This window comes from Salmo trutta, chromosome 14 (assembly GCF_901001165.1).
Source record: "Salmo trutta chromosome 14, fSalTru1.1, whole genome shotgun sequence".
In the NCBI taxonomy this organism is placed as follows: Eukaryota; Metazoa; Chordata; class Actinopteri; order Salmoniformes; family Salmonidae; genus Salmo; species Salmo trutta.
The window spans coordinates 8,356,133-8,368,958 of NC_042970.1; the positions used below are offsets into that span (position 1 = coordinate 8,356,133).

At 42.9% G+C, this 12,826-nt stretch overlaps 1 protein-coding gene across 1 annotated transcript in view; it reads right to left on the reverse strand.

Annotated features, from left to right (window-relative positions):
- Positions 1–12,826, reverse strand: part of LOC115207181 (kinesin heavy chain) — a 120,945-nt gene that overhangs the window by 30,720 nt on the left and 77,399 nt on the right. The window contains exons 8-13 of the mRNA XM_029774163.1: positions 12,424–12,597; positions 11,366–12,169; positions 10,523–10,805; positions 10,238–10,306; positions 4,358–4,564; positions 3,070–3,216 (exon numbers count right to left, since the gene is read on the reverse strand). Coding sequence (XP_029630023.1) covers positions 3,070–3,216; positions 4,358–4,564; positions 10,238–10,306; positions 10,523–10,805; positions 11,366–12,169; positions 12,424–12,597 — 1,684 coding nt within the window. The remainder of the gene's footprint in view (positions 1–3,069; positions 3,217–4,357; positions 4,565–10,237; positions 10,307–10,522; positions 10,806–11,365; positions 12,170–12,423; positions 12,598–12,826) is intronic.

The window sequence follows — 12,826 nt, forward strand, 5'->3', positions numbered from 1 at the left end:
AATATGCAGACCACAAATTCCAATTGGCTATACTTAAACTCTTTAACATCATGCTTAGCTCTGGCATCTTCCCCAATATTTGGAACGAAGGACTGAACACCCCAGTCCACAAAAGTGGAGACAAATTTGACCCCAATAACTACTGTGGGATATGCATTAACAGCAACCTTGGGAAAATACTCTGCATTATTATTCACTACAGACTCATACATTTCCTCAGTGAAAACAATGTACTGAGCAAATGTCAACATTTTACAGTACGACAAACCACGTATTCACCATACACACCCTAATTGACCAACAAACCAAAACAAAGGAAAAGTCTTCTCATGCTTTGTTGATTTCAAAAAAGCTTTTGACTCAATTTGGCATGAGGGTCTGCTATACAAATTGATGGAAAGTGGTGTGGAGGGAAAAACATACGACATTATAAAATCCATGTACACAAACAACAAGTGTGTGGTTAAAACTGGCAAAAAAACACACAAAAAGGTCCAGTTGCCAGGACCACAAATACAAATTCCATCTAGACACCGTTGCCCTAGAGCACACAAAAAACTAAACATACCTCGGCCTAAACATCAGCACCACAGGTAACTTCCACAAAGCTGTGAACGGCCTTCTATGTCATCAAAAGGAACATAAAATTCGACATACCAGTTAGGATCTGGCTAAAAATATTTAAATCAGTTATAGAACCCATTGCCCTTTATGGCTTGGAGGTCTGGGGTCCGCTCACCAACCAAGAATTCACAAAATGAGACAAACACCAAATTGAGACTCTGCATGCAGAATTCTGCAAAAATATCCTCTGTGTACAACATAAAACACCAAATAATGCATGCAGAGCAGAACAAGGCCGATACCCACTAATGATCAAAACCCAGAAAAGAGACGTTAAATTCTACAACCACCTAAAAGGAAGCGATTCCCAAACCTTCCATAACAAAGCCATCGCCTACAGAGAGATGAACCTGGAGAAGAGTCCCCTAAGCAAGCTGGTCCTGGGGCTCTGTTCACAAACAGACCCCACAGAGCCATACAAATAGGACAGCAAATCAATTAGACCCAAACAAAACATTAGAAAACAAAAAGATAATTACTTGACACATTGGAAAGAATTAACAATAATACAGAGCAAACTAGAATGCTATTTGGCCCTAAACAGAGAGTACACAGTAGCAGAATACCTGACCACTGTGACTGAACCAAACATTAAGGAAAGATTTGACTATGTACAGACTCAGTGAGCATAGGCTTGCTATTGAGAAAGGTCGCCGTAGGCAGACCTGGCTCTCAAGAAAAGACAGGCTATGCGCACACATGCCCACAAAATGAGGTGGAAACTGAGCTGCACTTCCTAACCTCCTGCCTAATGTATGAACATATTAGAGACACATATTTCCCTCAGATTACACAGACCCACAAAGAATTCAAAAACAAACCCAATTTTGATAAACTCCCATATCTACTGGGTGAAATGCCACAGTGCACAATCACCGCAGCAAGATTTGTGACCTGTTGCCAAAAGAAAAGGGCAACCACTGAAGAACAAACACCATTGTAAATACAACCCATATTTATGTTTATTTAATTTCCCTTTTGCACTTTAACTATTTGCACATTACCACACTGTATACAGAAATAATATGACATTTGAAATGTCTTTATTCTTTTGGAACTTTTGTGAGTGTAATGTTTACTGTCAATTTTAATAGTTTATTTCACTTTTGTATATTATCTACTTCACTTGCTTTGGCAATGTTAACATATGTTTCCCATGCCAATAAAGCCCCTTGAATTGACATTGAATTGAAATGTAATTGAGAGAGAGGGAGATAAAAGGGGAGGGATAGGTAAAACATTTGTAAAAACACATCTATTATGTTAACAGTAATTTAGCAGATGACATCACCGAAACGAAGCGCAACGGAGAATGCAAACACATCAATAACAATCTAAATATGATAACAGTGTTGTTGTTGACAGAGAACTCTGCTCTCTCTCTGACATCTGGTATGATGTTCTTCCGCTGACAGCCTTTGAAAACGAAACTTCAAGGTAATGTTTTTCTAACTAGAAAAAAAGATGAAGTCATGAAAGGGCCTGTGTTGACAAAGAGTCTCAGGACATCTGTTTTGACTTTCAGATTATAATGAAATAGAGACATGGACAGGGGGACCTAGCCTCCACCTCCAGCCTTCTAGGAGAGCGTGTCCCAGAATACAGCTCTTCTAGATCAGCATCATAGATCAGCAGTCCTACTCTTTTTGAATATGGGCGTACATGCCGTAACCTTGGTGACAGAAGACGTACCAGTTTGATGTTCTTGTTGTAAAAGTAAAGTATTAAGTTTCAAGAATCGACGATCAAGTAGTAACAGTTAATTGAAGTCAGAAGTCATATGTTTACAGCTAAAGTAAAGTATTACGTTTCAAGAATCGACGATCAAGTAGTAACAGTTAATTGAAGTCAGAAGCCATATGTTTACAGCTAAAGTAAAGTATTACGTTTCAAAAATCGACGATCAAGTAGTAACAGTTAATTGAAGTCAGAAGCCATATGTTTACAGCTAAAGTAAAGTATTACGTTTCAAAAATCGACGATCAAGTAGTAACAGTTAATTGAAGTCAGAAGCCATATGTTTACAGCTAAAGTAAAGTATTAAGTTTCAAGAATCGACGATCAAGTAGTAACAGTTAATTGAAGTCAGAAGCCATATGTTTACAGCTAAAGTAAAGTATTAAGTTTCAAGAATCAACGATCAAGTAGTAACAGTTAATTGAAGTCAGAAGCCATATGTTTACAGCTAAAGTAAAGTATTAAGTTTCAAGAATCGACGATCAAGTAGTAACAGTTAATTGAAGTCAGAAGCCATATGTTTACAGCTAAAGTAAAGTATTAAGTTTCAAGAATCAACGATCAAGTAGTAACAGTTAATTGAAGTCAGAAGCCATATGTTTACAGCTAAAGTAAAGTATTACGTTTCAAGAATCGACGATCAAGTAGTAACAGTTAATTGAAGTCAGAAGCCATATGTTTACAGCTAAAGTAAAGTATGGTACTGACCAGTTTGATGTCCTTGTTGCCCACGATAGCACTGAACTCAGAAAGGTCCCTCATCAGGCCGTTAAGAACCTCAGCGATGCGTTTCCTCTGATGACCGCTCACTTCCTGTAGACGACACAACTCCGCCTCGATACGCATCAGGTGGGCCTGGGGGGAGAGAAGAAGAAGAAGAAGAAAAGGAACCCCCCACATACACACACCCACCAAAGGAGTAAATGAGGGGAGGGAGGGAGCACAGAGGAAGCACAGAGGGAGCAGAGACAGCTAACATAGAATGACCAATAGATAGATGGATGGATGGATGGATGGATGGACGGACGGACGGACGGACGAACGAATGGATACGGATGGACGAATGCATGAATGAAGATGGATGAATGAATGAATGAACGGATGGACGAATGAACGAATGAACGAATGAATGAATGGACGGATGGACGGATGGATGGATATGGATGGACAGATGGATGTGGATGGATGGATGGACGGATGGACGGATGGACGAATGAACGAATGGACGAATGAATGAATGGACGGATGGACGGATGGATGGATATGGATGGACAGATGGATGTGGATGAATGGATGGACGGATGGACGGATGAACGAATGAACGAATGAACGAATGGACGGATGGATGGACAGATGGATATGGATGGATGAATGAAGATGGATGGATGAATGAATGAATGAATGGATGAATGGATGGATGGACGGATGAACGAATGAACGAATGAATGAATGGATGGACGGATGAATGAAAATGAATGAATAATGAATTAATGAATGAATGGATAGATGGACGGATGGATGAATGGATGGACGGATGGATATGGATGGATGAATGAAGATGGATGGATGAATGAATGAATGAATGGATGGATGGATGGATGGATGGATGGATGGACGAATGAACGAATGAACGAATGGACGGATGGACGGATGGATGGACGGATGGATGGACAGATGGATATGGATGGATGAATGAATATGGATGAATGAATATGGATGGATGGATGGATGCATGGATGGATGGATGGATGGATATGGATGGATGAACAAATGGATGGATGGATGGATGGCTGGATGGATGGATGGATATGGATGATGGATGAACAGATGGATGGGTGGATGGATGGATGGATGGATGGATATGGATGGATGGATATGGATGGATGGATGGATATGGATGGATGGATATCGATGATGGATGAACAGATGGATGGGTGGATGGATTTTTTAAATAAATTATTTTCACAGGGAATAAAGGTATAGAGGTAAAGCCTACCATTTTCTTGGCCAGTTCCTCAGCCAGTAGTTTGTTCTGCAGACTCTTGTCCTCTACCTCCTGGCTCTTCTGATCGTAGTTAACAGCCAGCTCCTCCAAGGCCTGCAGAACCTCCCTGACCTCCGCCTTGGCAACCTCACTCTCCATCTGCAGTCTGCCAAGGTCCCCAGACACCTTCTCACTGTCACCACGGGACGAGGCAAGGAGCTGGGAGAGAAACAGAGAAACAAACAGCCCCGTCAGACAAAACCCAGGTCCCCAGACACCTTCTCACTGTCCCCACGGGACGAGGCAAGGAGCTGTGTAAGGTTCTGTTCTGCTTTTCTTGTGTTCTTTTTCTTTGTGTTCTGGAATGTAGCCCTGTTTCTTTGTGTTCTAGAACGTAGCCCTGTTTCTTTGTGTTCTGGAACGTAGCCCTGTTTCTTTGTGTTCTGGAACGTAGCCCTGTTTCTTTGTGTTCTAGAACGTAGCCCTGTTTCTTTGTGTTCTGGAACGTAGCCCTGTTTCTTTGTGTTCTAGAACGTAGCCCTGTTTCTTTGTGTTCTGGAACGTAGCCCTGTTTCTTTGTGTTTTAGAACGTAGCCCTGTTTCTTTGTGTTCTAGAACGTAGCCCTGTTTCTTTGTGTTCTAGAACGTAGCCCTGTTTCTTTGTGTTCTGGAACGTAGTCCTGTTTCTATGTGTTCTGGAACGTAGCCCTGTTTCTTTGTGTTCTGGAATGTAGCCCTGTTTCTTTGTGTTCTAGAACGTAGCCCTGTTTCTTTGTGTTCTGGAACGTAGCCCTGTTTCTTTGTGTTCTGGAACGTAGCCCTGTTTCTTTGTGTTCTGGAACGTAGCTCTGTTTCTTTGTGTTCTGGAACGTAGCCCTGTTTCTTTGTGTTCTAGAACGTAGTCCTGTTTCTTTGTGTTCTGGAACGTAGCCCTGTTTCTTTGTGTTCTGGAACGTAGCCCTGCTTCTTTGTGTTCTGGAACGTAGCCCTGTTTCTTTGTGTTCTGGAACGTAGCCCTGTTTCTTTGTGTTCTGGAACGTAGCCCTGTTTCTTTGTGTTCTAGAACGTAGCCCTGTTTCTTTGTGTTCTGGAACGTAGCCCTGTTTCTTTGTGTTCTAGAACGTAGCCCTGTTTCTTTGTGTTCTGGAACGTAGCTCTGTTTCTTTGTGTTCTGGAACGTAGCCCTGTTTCTTTGTGTTCTGGAACGTAGTCCTGTTTCTTTGTGTTCTGGAACGTAGTCCTGTTTCTTTGTGTTCTGGAACGTAGCCCTGTTTCTTTGTGTTCTAGAACGTAGCCCTGTTTCTTTGTGTTCTGGAACGTAGCCCTGTTTCTTTGTGTTCTAGAACGTAGTCCTGTTTCTTTGTGTTCTAGAACGTAGCCCTGTTTCTAGAACGTAGCCCTGTTTCTTTGTGTTCTAGAACGTAGCCCTGTTTCTTTGTGTTCTAGAACGTAGCCCTGTTTCTTTGTGTTCTAGAACGTAGCCATGTTTCTTTGTGTTCTGGAACGTAGCCCTGTTTCTTTGTGTTCTGGAACGTAGTCCTGTTTCTTTGTGTTCTAGAACGTAGCCCTGTTTCTTTGTGTTCTGGAACGTAGCCCTGTTTCTTTGTGTTCTGGAACGTAGTCCTGTTTCTTTGTGTTCTGGAACGTAGCCCTGTTTCTTTGTGTTCTGGAACGTAGCCCTGTTTCTTTGTGTTCTGGAACGTAGTCCTGTTTCTTTGTGTTCTGGAATGTAGCCCTGTTTCTTTGTGTTCTGGAACGTAGCCCTGTTTCTTTGTGTTCTAGAACGTAGCCCTGTTTCTTTGTGTTCTGGAATGTAGCCCTGTCTTTCATTTTTGTTTATTGATTTCACCTGTGTTAGTTACTCATCTGGTCTCATCAGCTCCTTATTTAGTTCAGTTCATTCTGTTTGTACGGTTGTGAGGTATTGTTTGTTTTTTGACTGCCTACCTGTGTTTGACCATTACCTGCCTGTGACCACGATTCCTGCCTTCTGTGAAGGCTTAATAAACATCTGCCGCACACTGCGCGTGAATCTACACCTTTTTCTCCCTGAGTATTCATTACAACCTGGGAGAGTGTGGTGTGGTGAATATCATTAATGTGTTTGTTATTTTATAAAATAATGACATACCATGTTCAATTATTACGCAATTAAATTAATCATATAACAATTAATTAAGTAGTAATCTGGGGCACCACAAAGTTATTTAACGAGTTACTATCTCCCGACTAAGCTCTAAAGATATAAAAATATCTCTTACATCAGTTACAGTCAAGTCATTAATTCTTATTTACCTTATCAGTCTCATTCTGAATGTCGGATATATGCACGAACCCTAGCATAAATTATGAATCAGCAATATACAATTTGGCTTAATTATATATTTACTAACTAACTAAATAATCACACAGAATTATATAAACACACAAACAGGATAGCTTACACATTGATTACTATGCAATGAAAAGTCCCTAGTGGACTAAACCGATATGACGGCTTGTTACACAAAATGGCGGATTCAAAAGAGAGAGAAAGGGAGAGACAAAGGAATTCCACTATCGTACAGCTGATAACTATGCTCATGGAAATGCAAATACTTTGCACATGAACGGCTGCTCATTCCAAAGAATTGCAATGTACATATTTACGTGTGTATGTCTTTGCTGTCTCTGTTGAAAACACTCGATCCATCTACGGGGAGTAATTCGATAGAAAGTCTCTGGTTGTGTAAGTCTCTGTTGTCCACCAGATGTCACTTTGTCCTTTGTAGCTGTACCTTCTCTGTCTCGGAGTGTCTGTTAAACCGGTTCTTCCAGAGGAAGTGTTCGTTAGAATGGATCTTTCAGAGTACCACCCGGTGGTTCTCTGTAGAGTTTACTAGACCAAGGTACTTAAACAGCTGAATGTTCCTGTTTAGTCTTCTTCGAGAGAGAGAGAGAGAGTGTCAGAGTTTCTAACCATTTCGTACCTTTCAGATCTAACGCTGTCTGTCACGCTGGTCTAATGTAGAGCTAGAACCAATTTACACGCCCGTAGCAACCCGGCAATGTACTGGTCTCTAGAGATTTACATTCCTACCATTTCAACGTGCAGCTCCATGTTTTTTCTGGTCTGGTAGAGTCTAATCATTCATGAAGTCTGGTTCAACACCGTCCACCTGCTTGGTCTGATATGTTAATTCTTCACGAGGGGTTTTATGTACGTCTACATAATATCTGTGCTCACGTGGGCGTAGTCACTGACTGGGTAGAACTTTTATATGATTTTTTATTTACTCATTTAGAAGGCTAACATCACATTTCATCTTCTCACAAATAGTTTCATATTTAATCCTATAAATTCCACAAAATTTAGAAGTAAACCTGACAACTGGGAAATGTACACTTTCAGAGATACAGTTATGTTGTCTACAGTCTGTAATGACATCACCAAATCGTAATGAATTCCACAGGATTGTTCTTTAAATGGGGCGGCAGGGTAGCCTAGTGGTTAGAGCATTGGGCTAGTAACTGAAAGGTTGCAAGTTTGAATCCCTGAGTACAAATCTGTCGTTCTGCCCCTGAACAAGGCAGTTAACCCACTGTTCCTAGGCCGTCGTTGAAAATAAGAATTTGTTCTTAACTGACTTGCCTAGTTAAATTTTAAAAAAATACCCACAGACCATTCCAAATGTTTGGATTACAGAAAAATTGTTTCATTATCCAATCTTGGATGTCACAGTACTACAAATTCTCTCTCTGTTGTAACAAAGGGATTTTTAACTTCCATTTCTGCAGAGTGGAACAGAGAGAGTTCCTGCAGGTATTTACAACAGTCATAAAATGGCCAACTTAGAGAGAGGGCGATAGATAGAGAGAGAGAGGGAGGAAGATAGATAGAGAGAGGGAGATAGAGATGGCGAGAAAAATAGAGAGAGGGAGATATATAGAGGGAGAGAGATAGAGATGGAGATAGAGAGAGAGAGAGAGCGAGGAAGAGAGAGAGAGAGAGATAGAGACAGACCTTGGTTGGTCTGTCACCAACCAAGGAGGGCCTACAGCAGCACCTAGATCTTCTGCACATATTCTGGCAGACCTGGGCCCTGACACTAAATCTCTGTAAGACAAAATAATGGTGTTCCAATAAATGTCCAGATGCCAGGACCACGAATACAAATTCCATCTAGACACCGTTGCCCGAGAGCACACAAAAAACTATACATACCTCGGCCTAAACTTCAGCACCACAGGTAACTTCCACAAAGCTGTGAACGATCTGAGAGACTAGGCAAGAAGGGCCTTCTATGCCATCGAAAGGAACATAAAATTCGACATATCAATTAGGATCTGGCTAAAAATACTTGAATCAGTTGCCCTTTATGGTTGTGAGGTCTGGGTTCCGCTCACCAACCAAGAAATCACAAAATGGAACAAACACCAAATTGAGAGACTGCATGCAGAATTCTGCAAAAATATCCTCCGTGTACAACGTAAAACACCAAATAATGCATGCAGAGCAGAACAAGGCCGATACCCGCTAATCCAGAAAAGAGCTGTTCAATTCTACAACCACCTTAAAGGAAGCAATTCCCAAACCTTCCATAACAAAGCCATCACCTTAAGAGAGATGAACTTGGAGAAGAGTCCCCTTAGAAAGCTGGTCCTGTGGTTCTGTTCACAAACACAAACAGACCACACAGAGCCCCAGCACAGCAACACAATTAGACCCAACCAAATCATGAAAAAACAAAAAGATAATTACTTGACACATTGGAAAGAATTATCAAAAAAACAGACAAACTAGAATGCTATTTGGCCCTAAACAGAGAGTACACAGTGGCAGAACACCTGACCACTGTGACTGATCAAACATTAAGGAAAGCTTTGACTATGTACAGACTCAGTGAGCATAGCCTTGCTATTGAGAAAGGTCGCCGTAGGCAGACCTGGCTCTCAAGAGAAGACAGGCTATTCGCACACATGCCCACAAAATGAGGTGGAAACTGAGCTGCACTTCCTGACCTCCTGCCCAATGTATGACCATATTAGAGACACATATTTCCCTCAGATTACACAGACCCACAAAGAATTTGAAAACAAACCCGATTTTGATAAACTCCCATATCTACTGGGTGAAATACCACAGTCTGCCATCACAGCAGCAAGATTTGTGACCTGTTACCACAAGTAAAGGTCAACCAGTGAAGAACAAACACCATTGTAAATACAACCCATATTTATGCTTATTTATTTTCCCTTTTGTACTTTAACCATTTGTACATCGTTACAACACTGTATATATACATAATATGACATTTGTAATGTCTTTATTCTTTTGGAACTTCTGTGAGTGTAATGTTTACTGTAAATTTGTATTGTTTATTTCACTTTTGTATATTATCTACTTCACTTGCTTTGGCAATGTTAACATATGTTTCCCATGCCAATAAAGCCCCTTGAATTGAATTGAATTGAGAGAGAGAGAGAGGGAAGGAGAGAGAGAGGGAGAGAGAGAGAGAGAGAGAGAGAGAGAGAGAGAGAAAGATATATATATATAGAGAGAGAGAGAGAGCGAGAGACAGAGAGAGGGAGATAGAGAGAGAGAGAGAGAGAGAGAGAGAGAGAGAGGAAGGAAGGAAGGAAGGAAGGAAGGAAGGAAGGAAGGAAGGAAGAGAGAGAGAGAGAGAGAGAGACAGAGAGAGGGAGAGAGAGAGGGAGGGAGATAGAGAGGAAGGAAGGAAGAGAGAGAGAAAGATAGAGAGGGAGATATAGAGTAAGATAGATTGGGTAAAAGAGGAAATAAAGACAATGTCTTCTACTGTACCTCTTCCTCTGGAGGGATCGAGGAAGACAGAGGAAGATACTGTTGAGAGACAGAGGAAGATAGATGAGGAAATAAAGAATGTCTTCTACCTCTTCCTGGTCCAGCATCTGTTCCTTCAGCTTCTCTACCAGCTGACTCTGCTGGTTGATCTCATCGTCCTGTGTACACACACACACACACACACACACACACACACACACACACACACACACACACACACACACACACACACACAAAAACAGGTATGTTGTACAGAGGAGCCTTATGGGTAAAATTGTTCATCATGCATCTCCATCAGAGACAAACACACTCCATTTATGTTACATCAAACACAAACTTCACTAGCAAGTTTCATTGTGTGTCTGAACCCTGACCTTGTCATCCAGCTGTTTGTAGAGTTTGCGTATTTCCTCCTCGTACTTCTGTCTCTCCTCCTCTGAGATCCTAATCACTATGGAAGAGGAACTGTCTTCTCTGGGGAATCGACTCAGACTGGAAGAGGAACTGTCTTCTCTGGGGAATCGACTCAGACTGGAAGAGGAACTGTCTTCTCTGAGGAGTCGACCCAGGCTATCTTCTCTGGGTATCAGACACTCAACCGGCACAGCCCCGGGACTCAACAGATCCAGCTCAGGAACCTCCTCACCTGGTGGGGGTCAGTGGATCATGAAGATGGCAGACCACATTAGGGGAGATACTATACTGTGTGTGTGTGTGTGTGTGTGTGTGTGTGTGTGTGTGTGTGTGTGTGTGTGTGTGTGTGTGTGTGTGTGTGTGTGTGTGTGTGTGTGTGTGTGTGTGTGTGTGTGTGTGTGTTTAAACTCAAGTATGTGTGTGTGCCTTTTAGTGCAACCAGATCTCATAGTTTCCCTTAGAAATGTGACGTATTATGGATGAATGTCTATTTTTGATGGATTAATTCCCTGTGGTTACAGGTTTAATTCCGCGTGGTTACAGGGTTAATTCCGCGTGGTTACAGGGTTAATTCCGCGTGGTTACAGGGTTAATTCCGCGTGGCTACAGGGTTAATTCCGCGTGGCTACAGGGTTAATTCCGCGTGGCTACAGGGTTAATTCCGCGTGGTTACAGGGTTAAAACACAAACAACTCAAAGGTTAAAAGTTAAGTCATTAATTAAGGTTAGGACTATGGTTTGGAGAAGGCTCTGCAAACCAACAGACCTCATACCATCAAGTATCATCAAATATTCAATCTCACGGCTTGCTAGAGCGTAGCACAGTGATCAGAGCATCACAGGTTCCAGTGCTGGGTAACAGAGCAGTGGTCAGAGCGTCACGGGTTCCAGTGCTGGGTAACAGAGCAGTGGTCAGAGCGTCACGGGTTCCAGTGCTGGGTAACAGAGCAGTGGTCAGAGCATCACGGGTTCCAGTGCTGGGTAACAGAGCAGTGGTCAGAGCATCACGGGTTCCAGTGCTGGGTAACAGAGCAGTGGTCTGAGCATCACAGGTTCCAGTGCTGGGTAACAGAGCAGTGGTCAGAGCATCACGGGTTCCAGTGCTGGGTAACAGAGCAGTGGTCAGAGCATCACGGGTTCCAGTGCTGGGTAACAGAGCAGTGGTCAGAGCATCACGGGTTCCAGTGCTGGGTAACAGAGCAGTGGTCAGAGCATCACGGGTTCCAGTGCTGGGCAACAGAGCAGTGGTCAGAGCATCACGGGTTCCAGTGCTGGGTAACAGAGCAGTGGTCAGAGCATCACGGGTTCCAGTGCTGGGTAACAGAGCAGTGGTCAGAGCATCACGGGTTCCAGTGCTGGGTAACAGAGCAGTGGTCAGAGCATCACAGGTTCCAGTGCTGGGTAACAGAGCAGTGGTCAGAGCATCACGGGTTCCAGTGCTGGGTAACAGAGCAGTGGTCTGAGCATCACAGGTTCCAGTGCTGGGTAACAGAGCAGTGGTCTGAGCGTCACGGGTTCCAGTGCTGGGTAACAGAGCAGTGGTCAGAGCATCACGGGTTCCAGTGCTGGGCAACAGAGCAGTGGTCAGAGCATCACGGGTTCCAGTGCTGGGCAACAGGAAGGCGGATATCGACATTCTCAGGACATTTTCAAACGTCCAAAATGGATGTCTATTTCTAGTGATCGGGCTATTTATTGTGTGTGTGTGTGTGTGTGTTAGTGTATACCTGTGTGTCCGTGCTCCGTGTGTGTATGTGTGTGTGAGTGTGTACATGTGTATTCGTGCTCCGTGTGTGTGTGTGTGTGCGTGAGCGCATGCACGAGTCTATGTATGAGTGTGTGTGTGTGTGTGCTACTTGACGTGCCAGTTCCGTGGGCGGCCTCCCCGTTTCTCCATTGGTTCAGCTCAGCCTCCAGTCTCTGGACCGTCTCCTTCATCACCCTGTTCTTCTCCTTCTCCTTCCCGTATTTCTTCTTCCACTGTTCTGCCGTCAGCTCCAAGTTCACTGAGGCTGTGTTCCTGATGGTCTTAGCTCTGGGTGGGGAGAGGAGAGACATAATTCAATCAATTCCACATAACAATAACAATTATATTTGATTCAAACTTCATTGGTCCCCACAGGGAAATTCGTTGCGCAGCCAGCAGTTTTTAAAACGAATAAAACTCGTTCAAAATCATCAGTACTGTTAATAGCTTTTTCCCCCGCGGTTTAATAAAGTCACAGAATGGTTCCCCGTGGTTTAATAAAGTTACAGAATGGTTC